The 22,776-nt window shown below is 41.8% G+C and overlaps 1 protein-coding gene across 1 annotated transcript in view; it reads left to right on the top strand.

Annotated features, from left to right (window-relative positions):
- Window positions 1-22,776, top strand: part of LVRN (laeverin) — a 1,030,506-nt gene that overhangs the window by 337,811 nt on the left and 669,919 nt on the right. Inside the window, exon 4 of the mRNA XM_044059628.1 lies at window positions 6,505-6,631. Coding sequence (XP_043915563.1) covers window positions 6,505-6,631 — 127 coding nt within the window. The remainder of the gene's footprint in view (window positions 1-6,504; window positions 6,632-22,776) is intronic.

The raw sequence follows: 22,776 nt of genomic DNA, 5'->3' as shown, positions 1-22,776 counted from the left end.
CCACAGACCATGATATTCTTCATAGCCAAACTTTAGCCTTTAATTAATTGTCGGTGTATAACCATTACTTCATTTTTGATCCTTCAAGGTTTGAATTAGGTATCTGTAGATAGCTGATCTTGCCTTTCTCAACACAGGGCAAGCTTTGCATTTTTCATCAAGTACTGTATTGCTAAAAATTCAGGAATCTTTGGCACATCTGTGGCAATGCACCAGTTTCAGTAGTGTAGTTTTCCACCAGCCTTTATGCATCAGGTACTTGCCTAGCTTGAAGAGTACTTAAAGAAGGTGAGGACATTTGTTTTACCAAATTCACCAAGCAGGGAGGTCATAAATGAATATGCTATGACCAGGACAAGCAGATTCTAAAATGTCTCTTTCTTACTATACATCCAGGGATAATATGGCTCTGAGACTTGAAATGTAGCCATGTTGAAACAGTGAGTGAGTGACTGATTACACATAACTATTTTTCTTCTGTATTTTTGGACACCCCATTATGATTGATGCATTTCTTGGCTACTGTATTCTTCAAATCTTCAAGCAGATACCACCAAACAGAGCATGCATACTGAGGAGGAATTAGCATGCAGCAATGCAAGCAGTTTACACCTAGAGCAGTAACGGTTCATCACAATCAAAGGTAATTGGTAACCAAAATTTGACTACTGTACTCTGATGGATTAACTTTCACAGTAACACTCCAGATCTGCACCCATGATACCTTTTTTTATACACCCGACTCTGTGTAATGTTACAAAAACCTTATCTACTCCTACCCAAAACTATTAGGCTACATCTATGTCTGTGAGACTGTCAGCACATTAGGCATAGACATACAGATCCAGCCTTCCCTTTCTTCGGTTTTAGGCTTCAGAGTTTCAACAGTCATAGATAAATCTGACATTACACATGTCTTTTCAGGCAGCATCGTTAGGATTTAGCGGACTATGAGTAAACACATCTAGTTGCAGTAAAGTGGCATGATACTCCTCTGGACCAAGGTGCAATATATAACATCACCTATAACCTTTACAGGGTATATGATGTCACACTATGGTTCAAGCAAAGGCCATATTTTTACTCGTCTTGTTCTAGAAGCACTCCATACATAAGCTACAATCATCTTTGTCATGTATTTTGCAGACGTACTACATACAAGAAAATTATTTAATGACAAACTTCCACTTTTAGCATGTAGTGACCATCCATTAATACTAGGCTATGTAATTAATATTTGCAATGTCAATCTTAGCATTAAGGACAAACAAACAATTCTCTTGTCTGTCTTGAGTCCCAAAATGACTACTTCAGAGAGGCTGCAACGTTTGTTAATTTTCAATGTGTGGTGTTCCAGCTGCAAGAGCTAGTTGACAACTTGTCTTTCTATGAATCAATAAATGACTATTGATGTATTCAGCATGGAAATACAATGACTTTCACATTAATTTAGGTAGTGAGGCATTCTGGGTTCAGTATTTCATAATGTCATGGCAGACAATTTCATCTCTGAGAAAATGTTTCAGGGGTCTGTCTTTATCATTAAAATAACATTTAAAACAACACACGTTTTGAATCAAAAACTGTATCATTCAGTATTGTAAAACATATTGAGTTTACATCTAACTTCAAAAGATTGTTACTTACACTAATACCAGAATATGACTCAACACATATGTGTTCAATGACAGTGACACCAGCACAGTATGCTGGAGGTCTTGGGTTCAAGTCCCACATAAGAGCTGTTATTATCCTGTCACTTGTATGACTTGAACAGTACTCAAGCAGAGGCTCTTCTCTGTATTCATTGTGTATGTGTTGGTATTTTATGTAACAGCAATTCATAGCTAATGTGGCTGTACAACAACCATATCAGAAGAAACTGTGCATTCACTTACTATATGTCTCTCTGTCGCTGCTATCTGCCTAACACAGACAGTGAGCAGTTACACATAACTGAGCATCAGAGAAATTATGAGCATTTTTTATGCTTATTTTCTGTAAGAAGAAAACCTTAACAAAATGATAGGTATAAAATTCTGTCCTGCAATGTAATTCTGAGTCACTGGGGCCGGAAATGTTGGCAGTGAGGAAAGTACAAACCAGACCTGTTACCAAACAAGACTCATTCTGCTTATCTAGCTACTTCTCTTGGTCACACGCCATTTTGGTGATTACTTATATCAAATTTAAAAATTTGTTTTGTATTTTAATATTGCCAGTAATTTAACAAATCAGTCATTTTCAAAAGATGCTTTCACCTTAATTGATCTACCTCAAATCCTGCAGGCTTTATGATTTATAGATTTATAGGTTCATAGGTATGTACTAGGCTAATGGCCCAGGAGCCTTTACAAGCCTAGCCCATAGAAGTGCCCTGGCATTGTGCCGCCTGACGTTAGTTACCAGTGGCTCTATCAAGTAGAGCCACTGGAGGGATCCCTGGAGCTGAACTTTCTATTTCCCATCCACTCATCAAGACTTCCCTTGAAGAGGGTCAGTGAGGTGCTCTGTTTGACATGTATGGGAAGTCTTTTCCATAGCATGGGCAGTTTCTGGGTTATGAACCTGTCCCGCCAGCATGTTCTGTTGATTGTGGTAATGAGGTTGAGGTCTCTGGGGTGTGTGGTGCGGAGGGATTGGGATTCTTTAGATGTAGCATTTCTAACAGAGCTGGGTCAGACATGGCTTTGTAAGTCAAGCAGAGATTGCCTTTATGTAGGTGATATGAGACAGAGAATAGTTGGAGTTTTTTGAGTTTGTCCATATAGGACAAGTCTTTAAGGTCTAGGATCCTCTTTGTGTGGTATTTTTGTGTGAAGAGTAGAGGGAGACAATGACCTCCTTCTTCCTGGATGCAAAGCCCTTAGTAATGAGATGTGCCACATAGAAGGACTTTCTGACCACAGTGGCAATGTGGTGGTCAAAAGAGAGGTTGCTGTTAACCTGTGTTCCCAGATCTCTTATAATGCCTTCTGTGTTCAGTGGACTACCATCGATGTGGTAATTCTTAGCAAGGGGGGGTTTCCCAAAGGGGATGATGACACATTTTTTGGCATTGAGCTTAAGGCCATGGTTCTGACACCAGTCGTTGGTCTCAGTGAGACCTTTCTGTAGAATGTCAACATCACTCGGGGAGTTAATAATGGCTCCTAGCTTGCAATTGTCTGCGAAATTTGTCAGCCAGAGTCCCTTCGTGTTAGCCTGGACTTCTGAGAGGTAGATACCAAACAGGAGAATACCCTGGACCGATCCCTGTGGGACTCCACTTGTGACTGGTCAGCAGTCTGACTTGGAGTCAGCTATTTTCACACTGTGGGTTCTATCTGTGAGCCAGTTTACAACCCACCTAGTGATATAGGTGTTGATGCCTAGCTTAGTGAGCTTTCTATGACTCCTGAGGGGAGAATGGTATCAAAGGCCTTGGCCAGATCAAGGTGGGCTGTATGAACCACCTTGCCTTCATTCACAGCTCTGGTGACTGACTTAAAGAAGTTGACCAAGTTGAGCAGGCATGTCTTCCCTTCACAAAACCAAACTGTGTGGGATCCAGAGTTTGGAGATTCCCTATATCCTTGTTTGTTAGGTCCATGATGATGCATTCCATAGCTTTGCATATCAGACTTGTCAGGCTAATGAGGCGATAGTTCCCAGGGTCTGTAGTCGCTCCTCCTTTGTGGAAAGGGATGACTGTAGCAGTGCGCCATTCGGTAGGGACAAAGCCTGAGGTGAGGCCATGACTGAACAGGGCAAACAGGTGAGGTGCCAGTTCACTCTGTAGTTCATGTAGAACACAGCCAGGGATATTGTTAGGTACCATAGAAGCTGTATTCTTGGCCTTGGACAGTGCTGTTTTAACCTGTACGGCAGTAATACTGGGTGCCTGGCAACCTACTGGTATTGTGACTGGTCCTTTGGGGGAGTGGGGTAAAGTTGGCACTGAATCTGTCAGCCGGTATATTGGCTATATATGTTAGCTCAGTATAGGAGATACCATTGTGCAGTAGCTCAGAGCAAATCTGGGTATTGCTGTGGAGATTCCTTACATAACTATAGAAGGCCTTGTGGTTGTCTTTATTATCTGCTGCAATTCTGATTTCATAGCTAGCTTTAGAGGATTTGATGAGGGATCTCAACTTTTTGTTGAGGCTGATAAGGGAGTTTTTCCAGTCTTGGGACTTCACCTTATTCTGCATCAGTTTCCTACTTCTGTTGTAGAGTTTGTTTATGGCAGGGGACCACCAGATTGGCTTGCTTTTTTTGGAGGAGAGCACTTTGGTTCTATTGGGTATGGTGAGATCCATGCATTTGTGTATGTGTTCATACAGTGCATTACTGTATGATTTGGCGGTCATGCAACTATTCCCATTTGCATGGGTGCTATGAAGTTAGCCACCTCTGTTTTTAGGAGCCCAAAGTTAGCTTTGGATTTGTTTTTCATGGTTGTTACCTTTCCAGAGGGGGGGATTTCCAAGGTGATTAGTTTGTGGTCAGATCTAACCAGGGAGGATTTGACTATTGGTGTAGAGCAATGGTCGCCCATGTTAGTAATGACCAGGTCAAGGATGTTGCTACATCTAGTGGGGGTAAGAACGAGCTGGTCCAGGGCATTGGAATTAATGAATTCCAGGAAACATTGGCCAAGTGTATTAGTACATGAGTAGTTTTCCCAGTTAATGGAGGGGTAGTTGAAGTTGCCCAGTATGAGAGTGTTAGGTTGGACTCTAATATTCTCCAGGGTGCTTATGAATGTGGAGTGTGAGTCTTGGGACACGATTGGGGACCTATAACAGGCTATGACCTGAATCGCTGTCTTACCCAAAGTTAGCTGCACCTGAAGTATCTCTGATGCATTATGTTGGGCTACCAGTCTGAGTGGGTGCGCATCCTTTATGAATATGGAAACACCACCACCTTTTGAGTTTCATTCCAAGTTCTATTGCCGAAAGGTGTGGAGTGAGTTGTAGCCTGGTACTGCAAGGGTGCTTTCTGATGCCTTGAACCAGGTCTCTGTTTAAGCACAAATGTCAATGTTCTCCATTATAAGGAGTGATTCGAGCAAGTGCATTTTGAGATTTAGACTTCTAGCATTGAGCAGCATGACCCTCAAATTGCATTTGTTTGTAGCTGTTACGGTGGTAATTTGGTCTTTGGAACAACACCTAAAAAAGGCACTATAGGGGTGGCAAGAGCCTTGGCCAATATCCGGGAAGCCCAGGGGTGACAGATACAGGCCATCTCTGGCAAAGCATTGATGTCTGTCAATCATGTCATCCCAGGCAGACAGATACTGGATCCCCTTAGAATGACACCAGAAACTTAGTCAATTGTTGAAATCAATCATTTTCTGCTTGTATATGGTATAATTCTGGGTGACAGTAGGATGCTGCACAGGGTTACGGTCCTACCCGCCTGGGCTACATAATCCGAGAACTCCTCCATGTCTCTTTTCATGTAGTCCAGGGAGGTACGTCTCAGGTCATTCACACTAGCATGTACAATGACAGAGTCATATTTGTACCTGTTGTTGATGGACCTGAGTGTGTGCGTTATGTGGCAGATCATGGCACCTGACAGGCAGCTGACTGTTACTTTTGCCTTATTCAACCAAGTGAGTGGGACAGCAATGTGCCTAACTATCGAGTCCCCTATAACTAGTGTGCTGGGCATGCTGTTTTGCCTTAGGGGCTTTGGTTGAGTGGCACACTGTTTAGGAGAGTTATGTGTCTTGTGATTAGTGTTGTGTTGTGTTGTGGTGGTCGCGTGCGTTTCTGCCTTGGAGATCTCTGCTGTTTGGGTAGATTTTTATTGAGAGCCTCCATGAAGGTAGGTTTGTGGTTTTTGTTTTTATGTATAGGCAGTGCTGGTGTGTGTTCTAGAGGGCTATGTGCTCCATGTGGTGTGGTGTGGTGCAAGTGTTGACCTTCTCCTCTTGACCAACTATTCCGATCTTAGCTGGAGAGTGTGTGCCTTCCAATTTGGATATATAAGTGCATCTCCCGCAAGTCTGAGTGTTGGGAGGTAAGAGGAGAGGGTTGTCGGGGTACATGAGGCAGTTGCTACATTGCCTCAGGATGCCCAAGTTCACCAGGTTAATAGGAGAAAGCACAGGGAACTGACCTTTAGACATGCCTGGAGGGGTGGGCAATAATAATAAGTACTGGAGCTGTTTCCTTGTAGAACGTTTAGTGCTGGTAGCACTTTTGTGTGCTACAATAATCGCTACAAAAAGTCTGGTATGGTAAAGTGCTAGACTAATAAGCCAGCAAAGGTGAGAGGAGAGGAGAGAACTAGCTGATTTAAGGGAAAATTGAAGAGCAGACTTTGGCACCTCTCAGAAGCTTACAAATAGTCCTAGATACAGCAAATTTGTATCTGGACTAGACTAGACTATAACAGTGATATGCAAGTACTGTGCAAAGTGTGACGAGAAAAACATGTATATAATGTCTGGCATTATTAACTGCATTCCTAAATTTTGCTATTTTTCCTTTCATTTTACAGATACGAGTTTGGGCTCGTAAAGATGCTGTGAAAAATGGTGAGGCTGGTTATGCTTTAAATATCACCGGCCCACTTCTTACATTCTTTGAAGAGCTCTTTGATGTGAAGTACCCAATATCAAAATTAGGTAAGTTATGATCACAGAAGTACTGCTATAGCTTCAAGGATTTACTGAGCCTGTCTTATAACACTGCATCTACTGTATATATTTAATGGTTAACATTCCTCATATTTTCTTTCTTTCAGAAAGGAGTTATATATCTTAATGGTACCAGGTGTGGAATTTAGTTGGTTGTACTTTGATCTCTAGTATACTTCAAAACTGTATCTTAAGGCTGGTAAACAGTTATCAGCACTAGTGAGTGTGTCTGACTGAATGTGTTTTTTCCTCCAAGTAATTTGATAGGTCATAGGAAGTCAGTCTGTTTGGGCGCAAATATATATTATGTGGGATGACTACATGCTGAAAAGCTGCATCTGTGAGATGATATATTTAAACTTTTCTCAAAGCTTATTTTGACAACTATATTTTGAATGAGTTTCATAAACCTGTTGTCATATCCTGTAAGGGGTTAATTCACAATGCAGACTATTTGTTAGAGTTGTAGTCTGGACCATTCTATGGATATAACTGCTTATTAGGAACCACTTGTTGCTCTTAAATGGCTTCTTCTGTTATCTATGGTATCTTGTTTTATGATAGCAAATATTCTTTGCCATTTCCCTCAGCATAACATGCAATTATTTCAAACAGTATTACATCCATAGGTATGAACATACAAAGGCTGGGATTCATAAACAAGGACTGCACTAAATGGCATGAAAGCACATAGGACAAATCAGTCCAAAGCTAATCAGATATGTATTATGGCCAGCATAATACTGACGTACCAAGGAAAGAAAGTACAGTTTTGTACCTACCATAAATGTAGATGTTCGAGTGCTAATACAGCTGCAGTCATAACAGATGGGTTCTCCTGCCGTCAGGCGGATCCTCGGTCAGCCGAATTCCAAAGTCTAGGTCCGGCGTCGGTTGTTGTCACTTCTTCCCTGACGTCAGTGCGACAGGGGTATAAAAGAACCAGCCAATGCCATTTTCTTCAGTTTTTCTTGCCCCAGATGTCAGGTGCCCCCAGAAGGAAGGCAATACATAAATTTATGTAATAATGCAATGCAATATAACCAAAATACAGTAGTTGCAAGCAAATACACCATAAAAGAATACCCCAATCAGGTTGTATGAGGAGGTGTTAGCCAACAGGCCTGTCCCAAGAGAGGAAGGAGGGAGGGAAACCTGGACTGCAGCTGTATTAGCACTCGAACATCTACATTTATGGTAGGTACAAAACTGTACTATGTTCATCGTGCATACAGCTGCAGTCATAACAGATGGGTAGAATCCCAAAGCTAAAAAAGGGGTGGTAGGCACTAGGTAGAACTAGGAGGAGCCAGGATGCCCTGCAAGACTGCAGTGGCAAAGCCTGCTCTAGTTTTGGAGTATAATGGTAGGTGGTAATGCTTGGAGAAGGTATGCACAGAACTCCAAGTGGCTGCTTCCAAAATATCTTTGGTAGGAACTCCTCTGAGGAAAGCTGCAGAGGTAGCTGTGGCCCTTGTGGAGTGAGATCTGATGCCTGCAGGTACAGTTTTACCATGAAAAGAGTAACAAAAGCGTATGCAGTGGGCTATCCATTTGGAGATTGTCTGTTTGGAAATTGGCTTCCCTTGAGCTCCTATAGCATAGGACACAAAGAGTTGTTCTGATTTTCTGAAAGGCTTTGTTCTGTCCAAATAATAGCGCAGCTGTCTGTGGATGTCCAAGGAATGTAGTATTCTCTCCCCTTTGTTTTGAGGATTAGGGTAAAAGGTAGGTAAGTGGATAGCCTGATTCAAAGCTACCCTGGATACCACCTTTGGCATAAAGGATGGGTTGGTTCGTAAGGAAACTCTGTCCCGATGGAAAATGATGAAAGGCTACACAGCCATGAGGGCTTGTAGTTCCGATACCCTGCGAGCTGAGGTGATAGCCAGAAGGAAGGCTGTTTTCCAGGACAAATATTGCAAATCTGTTGAGGCAGCTGGCTCAAAAGGAGGCAAGGTCAACTTTTCTAGAATTAAATTGAGGTCCCAAGCAGGTATAGGTTGTTTCCTTGGGGGTTTTATATTCTTAGCCCCTCTGAGGAACTGTCTTAAGAGGGGGTGAGAGAATAAAGGTGGATCAGTGTTGTATTCTGCAGAAATGGCTGAAGCATGGATTTTGATGGAGGAGAATGAAAGTCCACTGCTTAGCAGCTCAGCTAGATACTGTAATATTTGAGATAAATTCAGTTTTCCAGGATTCTGGCCCTTTTTTCTCATTCCAGGCACAGAACCATTTCCATTTTGCGGAGTAAGTTTTGCTAGTAGACGGCCTTCTGACCTCCAAAATGACATCCTGCACCTCCTTGGAGAGTAGGGTCTGTTGTGAAGTTAAGGAATCTTCCATGCAGCCAGATTGAGTGTTTTCAGCTGACTGTGAAGAGTTTTGAAGCTGTGCTGAGTCAGAAGAAGAGGCATTAGAGGCAGGGTCCATGGTGGGGAATGCGTCAGGCTCCTCAGGAGTGGGTACCAGTGCTGTCTTGGCCAGTCTGGAGCAATGAGAATCATCTTTGGTCTGTCTGCTCTGGTTTTTAATAGAACTTTGGGCAGCAGAGGAAGAGGTGGAAAGGCATAAACTGTCATTGTTGTCCAACTGAAAGAGAGAGCGTCCACTCTCCAGGCCTGTGGATGAAAAGTCCTTGAGCAGAATTTTGTCAATTGGTGATTTTTGTGGGAGGCAAAGAGATCTATGTCTGGCCTTCCCCATGCTTGAATTATCTCTGTAAAAACTTGAGGATGCAACTTCCATTCGTGTGGATCTGTCATGTTTCTGCTTAGGTTGTCTGCCAGCGTGTTTTCCTTGAATGGCAAGTACTGTGCTTGAAGTTCGATTTGTAATTCCAGAGCCATGTTCCAAAGTGACATGGCCAGCCTGCATAGGGGGTATGAATGGGTTCCTCGCTGTTTGTTTATGTACCACATTACTGTAGTGTTGTCTGTCCTTATTAATAGTTGACCTGGATGCAGAAGGTCTTTGAAAGCTATAATAGCATTTATTACTGCTAGCATTTCCTTTTGATTGATGTGAAGGTGCTTTTCTTTTTGGGACCATTTGCCCTGAATGCACCAATCTGTCATGTGCACCCCCCAGGCGTAGTCCGAGGCATCTGTTGTGATGACTTGATTTGCTTGAGGCTTGCAGAATGGGAGACCTGTGTTTGTTTGGCATGCTTGAGCCCACCACAGAAATTCCATTTGAAGACATGGAATTAGTGGTATTATTGTTTCCAAACTGTGGCTGTGTTGAGACCATAGGTTTTTCAGGTACCATTGAAGTTTCCTCATATGCAACTTTGCACATGGGATTAGTAGGATGCAAGATGCCATGAATCCCAGAGCCTGCAGGATTTTCCTTGCAGTCAGCCTGGTGAAATTTGCTAGTTTTCTGAAGTATTGAGTTAGTTGCCCCTGTTTCTCTGGCGTGAGGTAGGCCATCTGGGTGTTTGTGTCCAAGTTGGCACCCAGGAAAATTATTTTCTGAGAGGGTATTAGCCTTGATTTCTTTTTGACTGTGTATCCCAGAGAATTCAACAACATTATTACAAAAGCCAGATGTTTCAGAAGTATGTGCTTGCTGTCTGCTTGGATCAGGCAGTCGTCCAAATATGGGTATATTTGTATCCCTTGAAGTCTGCAGTAGGCAATTACTGATGCCAGGCATTTCGTGAATACTCTGGGTGCAGTAGTTAAGCCAAAGGGCAATGCAGAGAACTGATAATGGGTTGAACCTGCAAGAAATCTGAGGTATCTTCTGCAATTTTGTCTGATTGGGACATGCAGGTATGCCTCCTTGAGGTCCAATGTTACCAGCCAAGACTCCTTGCCCAGCATGGGAAGAAGCTGCTGTAATGTGAGCATCTTGAATTTTGGCACGAGTAAAAATGTGTTTAGGATGGATTGGTCCAAAATAGGTCTCCAATCTTTTCCCTTCCTTGATACCAGGAATAGTCTGGAATAAAAACCTTGACCTTGTTCTTGAGTAGGTACCACTTGAATAGCTTTCATGTCCATGAGATCTGAAATTTGTCTTTGTGCCTCTGCCCTTTGATTGTGTGGCAGGTTTGGCATGCCTCTCATTTTTGGAAGGGTGTGAAAATGGAATCTGTAGCCTCTGTTTATAATGTCCAGGATCCATTTGTCTTTTGTGACAATATGCCAATTTTTCGAAAATAATGCCAGTTTTCCGCCTAAGGGTGCTGCCATTTGAGCCATGCTTGGCATGCAAAGGGGAAAGTCATTGGGTTTGCTTTCTGAATGGCTGCGAACTATCCTCACCACCTCTTTGTGTAGGAGCTTGCCATTGTCTGCCTCTAAACGATCCTTGATATTGCCCTCTGCCCCTCGGGCACCTGTATCTAGCTCTTTGGGGTCTGTCCGTGGCTGGAAAGGACCAATTTTTGGAAGGCCAATTTCTACTGAAACGTGGAGGTTGTACCTGTAGAAAATCTTTCACTGTTTGCATTGATTTAGCCTTTTCCTCCATTTTATTTAATACTTCCTCAGCTTTAACACCAAATAATACATCCTTTTGTAGAGGGGCATCTAGTAATTTATCTTTGACATGATCTGGTAAGGTTTGCTCCTTGAGCCAGGCATGTCTACGTATGACTGATCCTGTAACAGCAGCTCTACATGAGGCCTCTAGAGCATAAAAAACACATTGCAAGGTATGTTTACCCACTTGTTCTGCACTATGAATCAAATCCTGCAACTCCTTCAAGTCTGGTTGTTCAGGTTGTGACATGTTGCTTCTCAACTGTGGTAACAGAAACTGTTGGTACTTTAACATATGGAACTGGCAGTTTAATGCCCTCATGGTTAAGGTGGCTGAGGTGTATACCTTTTTTCCCCACCTTTCTAAAGATCTGGAATCTCTCTCAGAAGGTAATGGATTTTTAGCAGTGGAGGCCTTAATTCCCTTGGGGCCCTGTGAGATAGTTTCTGGGTCAGCCGCATGGCTTTTGTATAAAAATTGGTGTGAGTCAGGAACCCGGTAGTACCTGTCAGGCTTGACTGGGGCTGGAGGTAAAGAGTCCGGGTTAAGGCAGGCCTCTGAGTACACATCATCTAGTATGTCTAAGACAGGAGGTACAGCCAGAGGTCTGTGCTGAGGTAGCAAGAGAAAATCCCTAAGCCTTTTCTTGGAGTCTGAGTACTCTTGGCCTTCCCAGTGGAAGTGTTCCCTCAAGGTATGCAAGGTTTCCCCAAATGAGTAATCCTCTGGGGGGGGAGATGGAGGGAATGGACTCCTCTGCATCAGAATCTTCAAAAGGGGAGAAAGAATGTTCTTGTTCATCAGAGTGCTCTGAAATAATGGAGGCCTGGTCAGAGGAGGGGGATTCTTCCTCCACTCTGGGCCTTTTGTCCGGGGGGGGTTGAGAACCCCTGATAAGAGTAATTAAATCCTCAGCCATTTTAAGCATCTGTTTTTTAGGCATGGGGCCTGGAGAAGGGCCCTGTGTAGCTTGTCTCTTAGAATGCATGGCTGCTTTAGACTTAGTGAAAGCCTTGATGGAAAAAGAAGAGGAAGGTCTGAAGACCCCTTGAGAGGAGGCAGACCTGTCTACATTTTGAGTTTCACCACCGAGAGTGGCTTCGGTATCTGTAGTCGGGGTGTGGGCCGAGGAGCCTGCGACCTCGGGCACAGTAGACACTGCCAATGAAGTGTCGTCGGTAGGCAGGGGCTGCGTAGGCGCCTCGCTGAGAACCGGACCACCTGTAGTCGGCTTTGGCGTGGTTGTCGGTAGAGGCCGCGGACCTCATGTGTCGGTCCTTATCTTTGCGTTTTTTAGACAAAACTGGAGTCGGAGTATCCGACGACATAATGTAGTTAAATTTTTTGCCAAAATAGTGCTGGGCGAACTCCGCCCGACGCTTAATGGTGCGTTTGTTGAATGTAGCACAAAAACGACAGACCGAGATGTCGTGGTCTGGGCCTAAGCAAGGAATGCAGAGGGAATGAAAATCCTTATGCGGTATTTGCTTCCCACATGAAATACAATTATTAACTTTGTCTGACATCGGTCTGAGGCAAGAAAAGTTTCCCCATCGGGGTACTTAGCTTTCAAGAAGACTTCAGTTGCAAAATTTTCGTAATTTCAGGAGCTGGCCGACCAGCACTTGCGAACTGCTTCTGCTTCGGGCACCGTGCGGCAAGAAAGACTGGAGAAAATGGCATTGGCTGGTTCTTTTATACCCTTGTTGCACTGACGTCAGGGAAGAAGCGATGACAACCGACGCCGGACCTAGACTTTGGAATTCGGCCGACCGAGGACCCGCCTGATGGCAGGAGAACCCATCTGTTATGACTGCAGCTGTATGCACGATGAACATCTGCATAGTAAAACATGACACCACCAAGGCAAGCTAGCACAATGCACCTCACGAGTACTTACTCATGCAATGAACCTCCATAAAGCTGCCACTCAAGATACCTACTAATGTTCAGCGCAACAAACTGATAGCCTAACGAACCTAGTTCATGTCTGAAATGGGGAAGGAAGAACAAACAGAGGAAAGCTACAGGAATAACTCAAGGTATGACAGGTCGCGGGAGGCAAGGGCAGTTTTTTCTGTGATAGAGAACCCAGTTTTCAATGTATGTAAAGAAGAATGGTTGGTGAGGTAGGTAGAGAAAAATGGTAGATGAAGGGAAGTAGAAGCAGGAGACAAGCAAGCATAAATGGCACAGACAGAAAGAAAGACAGATGGGCAGTATTCACACCAAAGTTAGGGACAAAGATGGATGGCTACAGACTGACAGAGGGTAGACAGCACATATTTAAGAGGTTTAGACAAAGAACAAGACCTAGCAAAAGACAGGACGGAGAGGACAACCCCGGATGGGGATAGGGCAGATGTCATGGACAGATACCAGACCAGCCCATAAAACAAAGCTCTGTTCATCAGTGACATCGTTTTTGAGTCCAAGAAAGTTCTTGTAAACACAAAACCACAGGTAATCCAGAATAGTCAGTGTTGCTGTTTTTTTAAACCACCAGAGCAGCTCTTTTAAAAGCAGGTGAAAATTAGGAAAGAAAGAACAACTAATGCATTGTATAAACATATTCAAGGACACCCGGACCACAAATTTAAATTTCTGGTTTTAGAGCAGGTTAACCAACAAAAAAAGGGGGACCTTGGAGTATTAGACTGGAAAAAGTGGAACTCCAATGGCAGCTGTCCGTGAATGCTGGTAGCTGGCCTGGTTTAAATGACCTGTGTTCAATAATGTGTGTGCATTAAGACTGAAAGCCTTGGAAAGGTGAAAGGAGTATTAGAATATATATAAAAACACAAACACAAAAATGATAAAAATAAAAAAATAAAAAAGAACACATATTTGAATATTTAATGACAACCTTAAACACTTTTACAAATTTTTAACACCTTATAGAGTATTTACAGATATATTTGTCACAAACTATAACATATATGTATTTTTTAGACTGTGGTTTGTATATGGATTAATATTAAAATTACAAGAAATGGTTAGGATGGAAAGAAAGGGATATGTAGAATGTGTTTTAGTCCTTTAAATGGGGCTGCCTTTGATATCACATGACTGTTTAGGACTTCAGATAGAAACAGGGAAGTGAACTGGCTTAAACTATCTTTGAAAACGTCTCTGAAGCAGTGAGACGAAAGCGCTAGGATTTAAAACTTTTTTTGGTTACTGACGCTTTGTTTTAACAAGAGCTGCTCTGAACTTTGTACTTAAACAGCACTACAGCCTACTTTCACCTGCTTTTAAAAGAACTGCAGTGGTGGTTTTAAAAAAACAGTAACACTGACTATTCTGGATTACCAGTGGTTTTGTGTTTACAAAAACTTTCTTGGACTCAAAAACAACGTCACTGATGAACGGAGTTTTGTTTTATGGTATGTTTTTGCTTGTTATTTGAATAAATTGATGAAGAGAACATAGCAAAGCTTGGGGCACTCTGTTTTTTGTTTTATGGCACTAGCCTCCACAACTGACACCAGGAGATGATGGAAGATCCACTGTCAGAAGAGGGGCCTACACCCTCCCCTAGAATTGGCACAGAGGATATCAGTGATCTCTGCAAGTCATCTTCATCAATATAACCTCTATCGCCTGCAGAAAGACAGACCTTGTTACTACTAGTGAAACAGTGCCAGAGGCACTGGCCAACTCTCACTGAGGTGACCTTCACCATTGCATGACCTCAATCATAAGCGGACTTTATGAAGAGCAAGAAAAAGAGAGCTTAATAATTAAACATGGGGTGCATACAATTGAAGTTACCCATGGAGTGCCAGAAGAGTCCCTTCTGTCTCATGTAACAACCCCCCCATGTTTATCTGTCACACCTCAATCACCATAAAACAAAGTAGGCACACCTCAGTACACTAGTACACCAGGCAATATGATAAGTGGAGGAATAACAATGCTTACAATACATCTGGCTGCTATTTCTCCCTATCATCTTCTGCCACTGTTGAAGCAGGTCAGTGTGGCACCACCACAGGTCAGTGTACCCACTCAGGCATTACTCACCAGAATGGATGATGCCACTGCTATCACTCATCACTGTGCCAAGCTCAGTTTAGGCATCAACCTTGTGCAAGAGGTAAATAGGTTCTCAGAGAAATCCCTGTGCAGGAAGAAACAAGAATATATTGCTCACCCTGTTACATCATACATGAGCCCTGCAGTTCACATCTCCTAGGGAAGTTATAGGGAAGTAATAACTACTACACTGGTTCACTCAAGAGAAAAAAAGAGCAACATAACACACCAGTGGGGTACTGTCAAACATTTATAGCACAGTGCCATGGTGCTAGAGGTTCACACAAACTGTGTGCATGAGCATATTGGTCACATGTATCTCTAGATCCATGCCAAACATGACAAGCACCAGCTCAGCTGAATCATGCATTGCATTCCAGGTGTGATTCAGAGGCACATAAACACTTTTTATGTAATGTCCTGGGCATTACACAGCACATAAGAGATGAGGGAATGGAAGCCATTTCTGTTGATGTAGCTCAGTCCCTGTGAACCTGGTATGGCCTTGATGGCAACATGTGTAATCCAGTTTACTGTGTTGAAGACCTCAGGGAAATGGGTTATACTGAAAAAGAAGACCTGCATTGTGGATTTTTGTCTTCTGTAGTCATTGGAAACCAGATATATTCCTCTACTTGCTGCAGTATGATGCCGATGAACTGGTATAGGAGTCTTGAGGCTGATGTTTTTGACATGTTTAACATATCCCCTATCAGTTATTTTAAGTTCACTGCTGCTAAGATGGTTACAGCTACACATACTTTTATGTCAACAGGGTTGGGAAATCCATGCATTCCCTGCAGACCTCTCAGCTATTTATATTTGGAATGAATGTTCCTATTTTCAGGCCTAATTTACCCATGCACATGATCTACCTAATTTTGGAGAGATGTCCCCATTTTCACACTTGAATTACCCCATATACACAAGTTTCTGAATCCCCCTCATCACACTTGATGTTTGAAGCTGTCTAGTACACAAATAAATCACACTGCATGAACAACATAATAGTGGCACTAATAATTTAAAGAATGAGGACGCACATCGTACATCTCACTTTTTCAGAAGCAAAACTAAATGACTACAGTATAAAACAGCACAACACACCTCCTAGTAGGATGAACAAACTCCATACAAACCAAACGTAAATATGCTGAATAAAGTCCAGTATGGAGTTTGAAACACAGACAGTCTTTATTAAAATGAAAACAAGTAGGTGAGCGCTTTCACAAGTGAAATCCCCACTTCATCAGACCTTACTACAGCAGTTTTCTAAGTGTATCTTATATAAAACTTTTAAAACTGCAAAAATCATGGATCGTGCTATCCCAAACAGAACCAAGACACTATTCTCCAAAAAAAGGAAGCCAATCTGGTGATCGCCTGCCATAAACAAACTGTACAACAGAAGGAAGAAACTGTTGCAAAACAGAGTAAAATCCCATGAGTGGAGGAACTCCCTGGTCAGCCTCAGTAAGAAGCTGAGATCCCTTATAAGATCCTCCAAAGCTAGTTACGAAAACAAAATCACCACTAATTCTAAAGACAACCACAAAGCATTCTATAGCTATGTCAAGAATCTCGATGGCAACACCCAGAACTGCTCTGAGTTACAGCACAAGGCATGAAAATTACAAAACCAAATGATATTGCCAACATCCTGGCAGATAGGTTCAGTGCTAACTTTACCCCCTCACCTCCTAAAGGGCCCATATCTATACAGGAAGAATGCAGAGTCCCTGTAATCACAACTACACAGGTAAAAGCTGCACTTTCTAAAGCCAAAAGCACAGCATCCATGGGACCGGACAACATCCCAGGCTGCATTTTACATGAACTTCAGAACGAACTGGCTCCCCACTTAAGCACCATGTTCAATAATGGCCTCGCATCAGGCTTTGTGCCCACTGAATGGTGCACAGCAACAGTTATCCCACTCCTCAAAGGGGGAGCCACCACTGATCCTGGGAACTATCGACCTATTAGCCTGATGAGCCTGGTCTGCAAGGCCATGGAACATATCATCATGGAACTCATAAACAAAGACACTGGTAACCTCCAAACTCTGGATCCCACCCAGTTTGGGTTTTTGAAAGGCAGATCATGCCTCCTGTACCTGATCAACTTCTTTGAGGCAGTCACCAAAGCTGTAGATGAGGGTAAGGTGGTTCACACATCCTATCTTGACCTCGCCAAGGCTTTAGACACCATCCCCATTCTAGAATTATAGCTAAACTCACTAAACTAGGTATAAATCCCTAAGTCACAAGATGAGTTGCCAAGTGGCAAAGTTGCAGACTCCAAATCTGACCTCAAAGCAGTGACAAGTGGAGTACCACAGGTTCTGTCCTGGGACCTCTCCTGTTTGGTATCTACTTCTCTGAAGTACAGGCTAACAAAGAAGGCCTCTGGCTAATGAAGTTCGCAGATGATTGCAAACTAGGAGCCATAGTCAAGTCCCGAAATGATGTGGACATCCTACAGAAGGGCCTCTCTGAGACAGATGCCTGGTGTCAGAGCCACGGCCTCAAGCTCAATGCCAAAAAGTGCAGTGTCATCCCCTTTGGTAAAAACTCTGTACTCATGAACTACCAGATAGGCAGCAATCTACTTAACACCAAATTTGTGATGAGACCTTGGGACTCAGGTGGACTGCAGTCTCTCCTTTGATAGTCACATCGCCACAGTAGTCAGGAAGTCCTTCTATGTGGTACACCTCATCATAAAAGTGTTGTCATTCAGGAAAAAAGAGGTCATTGTTCCCCTCTACTTAACACTCATTAGACCCATTATAGAGTACAACTTCCCTTTTGGAATGTACCTCACAAGACATCTGCAGCAGCTGGAAAGGCCACAGAAGTACCTCACAAAGAGGATTACTGGCCTCAAACAAATGCCCTACACTGACCATCTCAAACAACTCCAGCTTTACTCCGTAGCATATCGCCTACTCCGAGGGGATCTCTGCCTAACATATAAAGCTATGTCAAACCCAGAGCTGTTGGACATGCTACACCTAAAGAAATCCCAATCCCTCCAAGCTACACGCTCTAGGGACCTAAACCTTGTCAGCACAATAAACAGGACATGCTGGAGGGATAGATTCCTGTCCCAGAGACTTCCCATACTCTGGAACAGGCTACCCATCTATGTCAAGCAAAGTTCTTCATTAGCACTCTTCAATAAAAATTTTGATGAGTGGATGGGAAATGGGAAATACACCCCGGGGATCACTTCTGTGTCTCTGCTCGACAGTGGCATGGGAAAATAACTTTCTTGGGTGGCATAAGCCAGGGAACCTTGTTGGCTAGGCTTACATAGGCCCTTGGGCCGATAACCTAGTACCTACCTATGAACCTATGAAAAACCAATGACAGTGAGTAAAACACATTACATCATTCAATTGCTTAAATTCTTAACTTCTTAAAAGGTTCATGGTGAACTACACTTCTTAAAAAGGTAACATCATCTCAAAACGGGAGAAAAAATATATGTATGTACCAATGCCCAAGCAAGGGCTCGACCACTGGACCTTCAGATTGAGAGTCTAATACTCTACCAACTGAGCTACCTCATACTACAGCAATAAGAAAAAAATATTTACATATACTTAAAAATAATCTGTATAAAACATTAATGTGTCTGTGGCTATCCATGTAAAAAGGTGTGTGTGATGTACATGTGTGGATTTTAAAACACTGACGTATGCACACATTTTTATTTTTATTTAAATAATGGCCTACCTTTTAAAATGGGCTTGAGTGGCAAATGTCCATTCAGACCCATTTTGCCATCTGCCCTGAGTCTAATAATCCATTTTATTTCTTGAGCTTCTGTATAATTGGACAGATCTCCCTTGCGTTCACTGTCCTTGATCTGTTCTATGACCATAAAACTAAACTGATGCTCTGAAGCTCTGTTAGCTATATGTTTAGGTAGTGCATTAGTCACATTATGAGTAGTAATACTGTAAAGATGTTCCCTGATACGATCTTTCAGTCTTCTATTGGTCTTTCTATACTATATTAATGCTGTTACAATATACATGCACATAAAATCTAAACTGCTTAGCAGTAACTGGGTGGACAAAATGTCCACTATTATTAATGTATAAACAGTAACTACAAGCTTTACAGGGCTTTGTACAAAATTCACTAGCACCAATCTTATTAATTTTCTGGTCATAGTTTCTATCACCGCATAACATTCCCTTAATATTTTTCTTGTTCTTATATCTAAAATTTGAATGCATAGCTACTATATTACTAATCCTACTATCTGTTGTGAGAATCTGCCAATGTCTACAGATAATCTCTCTAATATATTTATTATCATTGCTGTAATAGATGGAGTACTTCAAATCCTGTTTCTCCAATTTAGTGGACTTTCTATCTGATACCCCATCCCTATTACTAGAATAAAAAGGATGAAACTTTTCATCTCTATCATGTTTTACATCTTCTAAAATAGGACTGGTGTATGATTGTTTATAACCTCTAGATGTGAATTTGTGGCTGAGCTCCTTTATGGTTGGTAGAGGATTATACTCTCAATCTGAGGGTCCAGGGTTTGAGCCCTTGCTTGGGTATTGGTACATGTATATATTTTGAGATGATGTTACCTTTTTAAGAAGTAGAGTTCACCATGACCATTTTAAGAAGTTAAGAAGTTAAGCAATTGAATGATGTAATGTGTTTTACTCACTGTCATTTGTTTTTGCAGTTTTAAACATTTTATATAAGATACACTTAGCAAAAAATGCTGTAGTAAGGTCTGATGAAGCGGGAATTTCACACTTTTAAGCACTCACCTATTTGTTTTCATTTTAATAAAAATAAATGACTGTTTATGGCAAACTTTTGCAAAAAAGTTCATTAAGTTTTACAGATAACTTTTTGATATTGATCTTATATTTTTCTAACAATTGTCGCTATTTTTTAAATATGTTTCTGGGTAGTATATCACATTCCTACTGGAAGTGGGAAGACTTATGAACTACTTGGTATTCAAATTTTGTGTTGATTAGATGTCCATATTTTTGGCTAGATTTGCCTATTTATAACAGCCTTTGTATCTATTTTCGGTGTCTGGTGGTTGAGATGCATGATTCCTCTGTTATTCTGCTTGTGGGTGACATACTTCAGCTAGGTCTCATATGGCCTTCTTGTTCATACTTTATCAGTTCACTATCTGCTGTGACATACTTCAGCTAGGTCTCACATGGCCTTCTTGTTCATATTTTATCAGTTCACTATCTGCTGTGACATACTTCAGCTAGATCTCACATGGCCTTCTTGTTCATACTTTATCAGTTCACTATCTGCTGGGCCATGAGATGCTGGTATGTAAGACACTGATGGTACCTTCTGTGATACAGATGGCCACAGCATGCAACATCATGGACACAGTCAATGACACATGCTGTTAGCAATGGCTGCTATTAATCCTGGCATACTTCATAGCACAGTATGCCAAAAAGCCCTAGTGTTCAGAATACATTAGTAATCAAGGCATATTCTTAGCCTGGTATACCAAAAATCCCTGGTGTTCAGAATACATTAGTAATCCTGGCATATTCATACCCTAGTGCACCAGAAATTCATGGTGTTTAGAATACATCAGTACTGTGCCTGTTTTATATGTTTTGAATCACTGTCACATATTTGATGTCATTTGCATGATCCATGTGCCTCATTTACAGGGCATTCCTCACTTCAGTATCATTATTCAGTTATCTGCATGTGCTGTGCACTGTAATATTTTTCCCTTTTCCTGTTGCTGTGCTGTCTGTGTCTCTGAATCAACCACACCCTGCTTACCACTGCTAGTTGTGTTAATTTGTGATACACATTCTACTAAATATCTATGAGTCTCATTCAGCGATACTGGCAGAAGCAACCCCTAGTCTAATGAGTCCTCTAAAATGTTATGGCCATCCCCTGTGCAATTACCTCTCCCTTTCTTCTGTAGCAGAAATCCTTCCATCTGTTTCAACCCTTCAAAACCTATGTGTTCACCTGGATTATTCCAGTTTGCATCAAGGTATTATGGAGCCTTACTTTACATTTCAGTTGATGTTCTTATATGGCCTTTATAAACTTAACACACTTTCTTTGTGTGTTTTTCAGATATGAAATGAGTATTATAACAATGTCTATCAAATGTGCTGTACAGTATGACAATGGATTCAGCGTCTCTTGCACACTTTGCTTTTGCTACACCATCCTGGTAGCCATGGCCACTGATACTTCTATCCAATTAACCTAATAACTGTTAAGGGGTTATGGAAAATAGAAGGAGAATTGGAAATGGAAATATAATGGAAATGCACTGCCTGCACATTCTGAAAAGTATTTATGACATGGGCAATTAATAACTTAAATAAAATCAGTCTTTACATGATGACGTATATCTACCCCACAACACATACTCCGCTTATGTATGCTACCACAACAGTCAAACAGTCACACAGCCACAAAATAAAAAATACTGACATAAAGCAATCCTTGACGAGATGAAATTACTTGAAAAACTGATACGAAAGGCATATAATAAAATCACTTGTCCAATATACTGTAAATATATGAGTGTATTATGTTTCATCTAAAAAGCTTTTAATCAAATCACAAAATATCTAAACATTTCATCTAAAACACATTTAGCCAAATCAAACAGTGGCATAGCAAGAGAAGGGTGAAGGGGGCAGTAGTTCAGGCTGCAAAGTGTTAGGGGCACAATTCAGAGATCCCTATTTTTTCTGTACCAAAATGCTGGTACAGAAAGGAAAGTACGGTTGTGTAAAATCTTACCATAAAAGTAGATATCCTTGCCTTCACCGCTGCAGTATTTTTAAGCAATGGGATTCCCTACCATAAAGGCCGATGTCTGGCCAGCTACCAAAGCCTACTGTTGCTTTAAGGTATGCTGAATGTCACTCCTACACTCCTTGTGTAGCATAGGGCATAAAGACATCCACAGAACTGATTGCCCCAGTAGGAACACCATTCCAGGGAAACCTGTACATCTAGGAAGGTAAAGGGCTTGGGGGATGGAGGGAGGGAGTGAATACTGTAGTGGTGAAGGCAAGGACATCTACTGTTATGGTAAGATTTTTACACAATGGTACTATGTCCTTACATTCACTGCTGCGGTATTCTTAACCAAAGGGAGATTGCCAAAGCTCAAGAAGAAACTTGGGAGAAAGAAGGGGCAGTACAGCTCTCAAAGAAGCCATGAAGAATAGCCTTACCAAAACCAGCTCTAGCTCTAGAGATATCATCAAACATGTAGTATTTGGTAAAAGTATGCACAGAAGTCCAGGTAGCTACATCAAGAATAGAATTAGTGTCTAAGCCCTTGAAAAAAGCACCAGAAGAAGCCGCAGCTCTAGTAAAATGAGACATTACAGAAGAAGGAAGGCTCTTACCAAGAAAAGTGTAACAAAAAGAAACAGCCTTTGAAATCCAAAAATAAATAATTTGCTTGGATACAGCTAATCCTAAAGACCTATGATGAAAAGAAACAAATAACTGATCAGATTTTCTAATAGCCTTAGTCTTTGCCAAATAACATTTGAGTTGTCTATGCACATCCAAAGTATG

This window comes from Protopterus annectens, chromosome 17.part0, assembly GCF_019279795.1.
Source record: "Protopterus annectens isolate FY-2018-M chromosome 17.part0, PAN1.0, whole genome shotgun sequence".
In the NCBI taxonomy this organism is placed as follows: domain Eukaryota; kingdom Metazoa; phylum Chordata; order Ceratodontiformes; family Protopteridae; genus Protopterus; species Protopterus annectens.
This window is presented reverse-complemented; position numbering and strand designations above follow the sequence as displayed.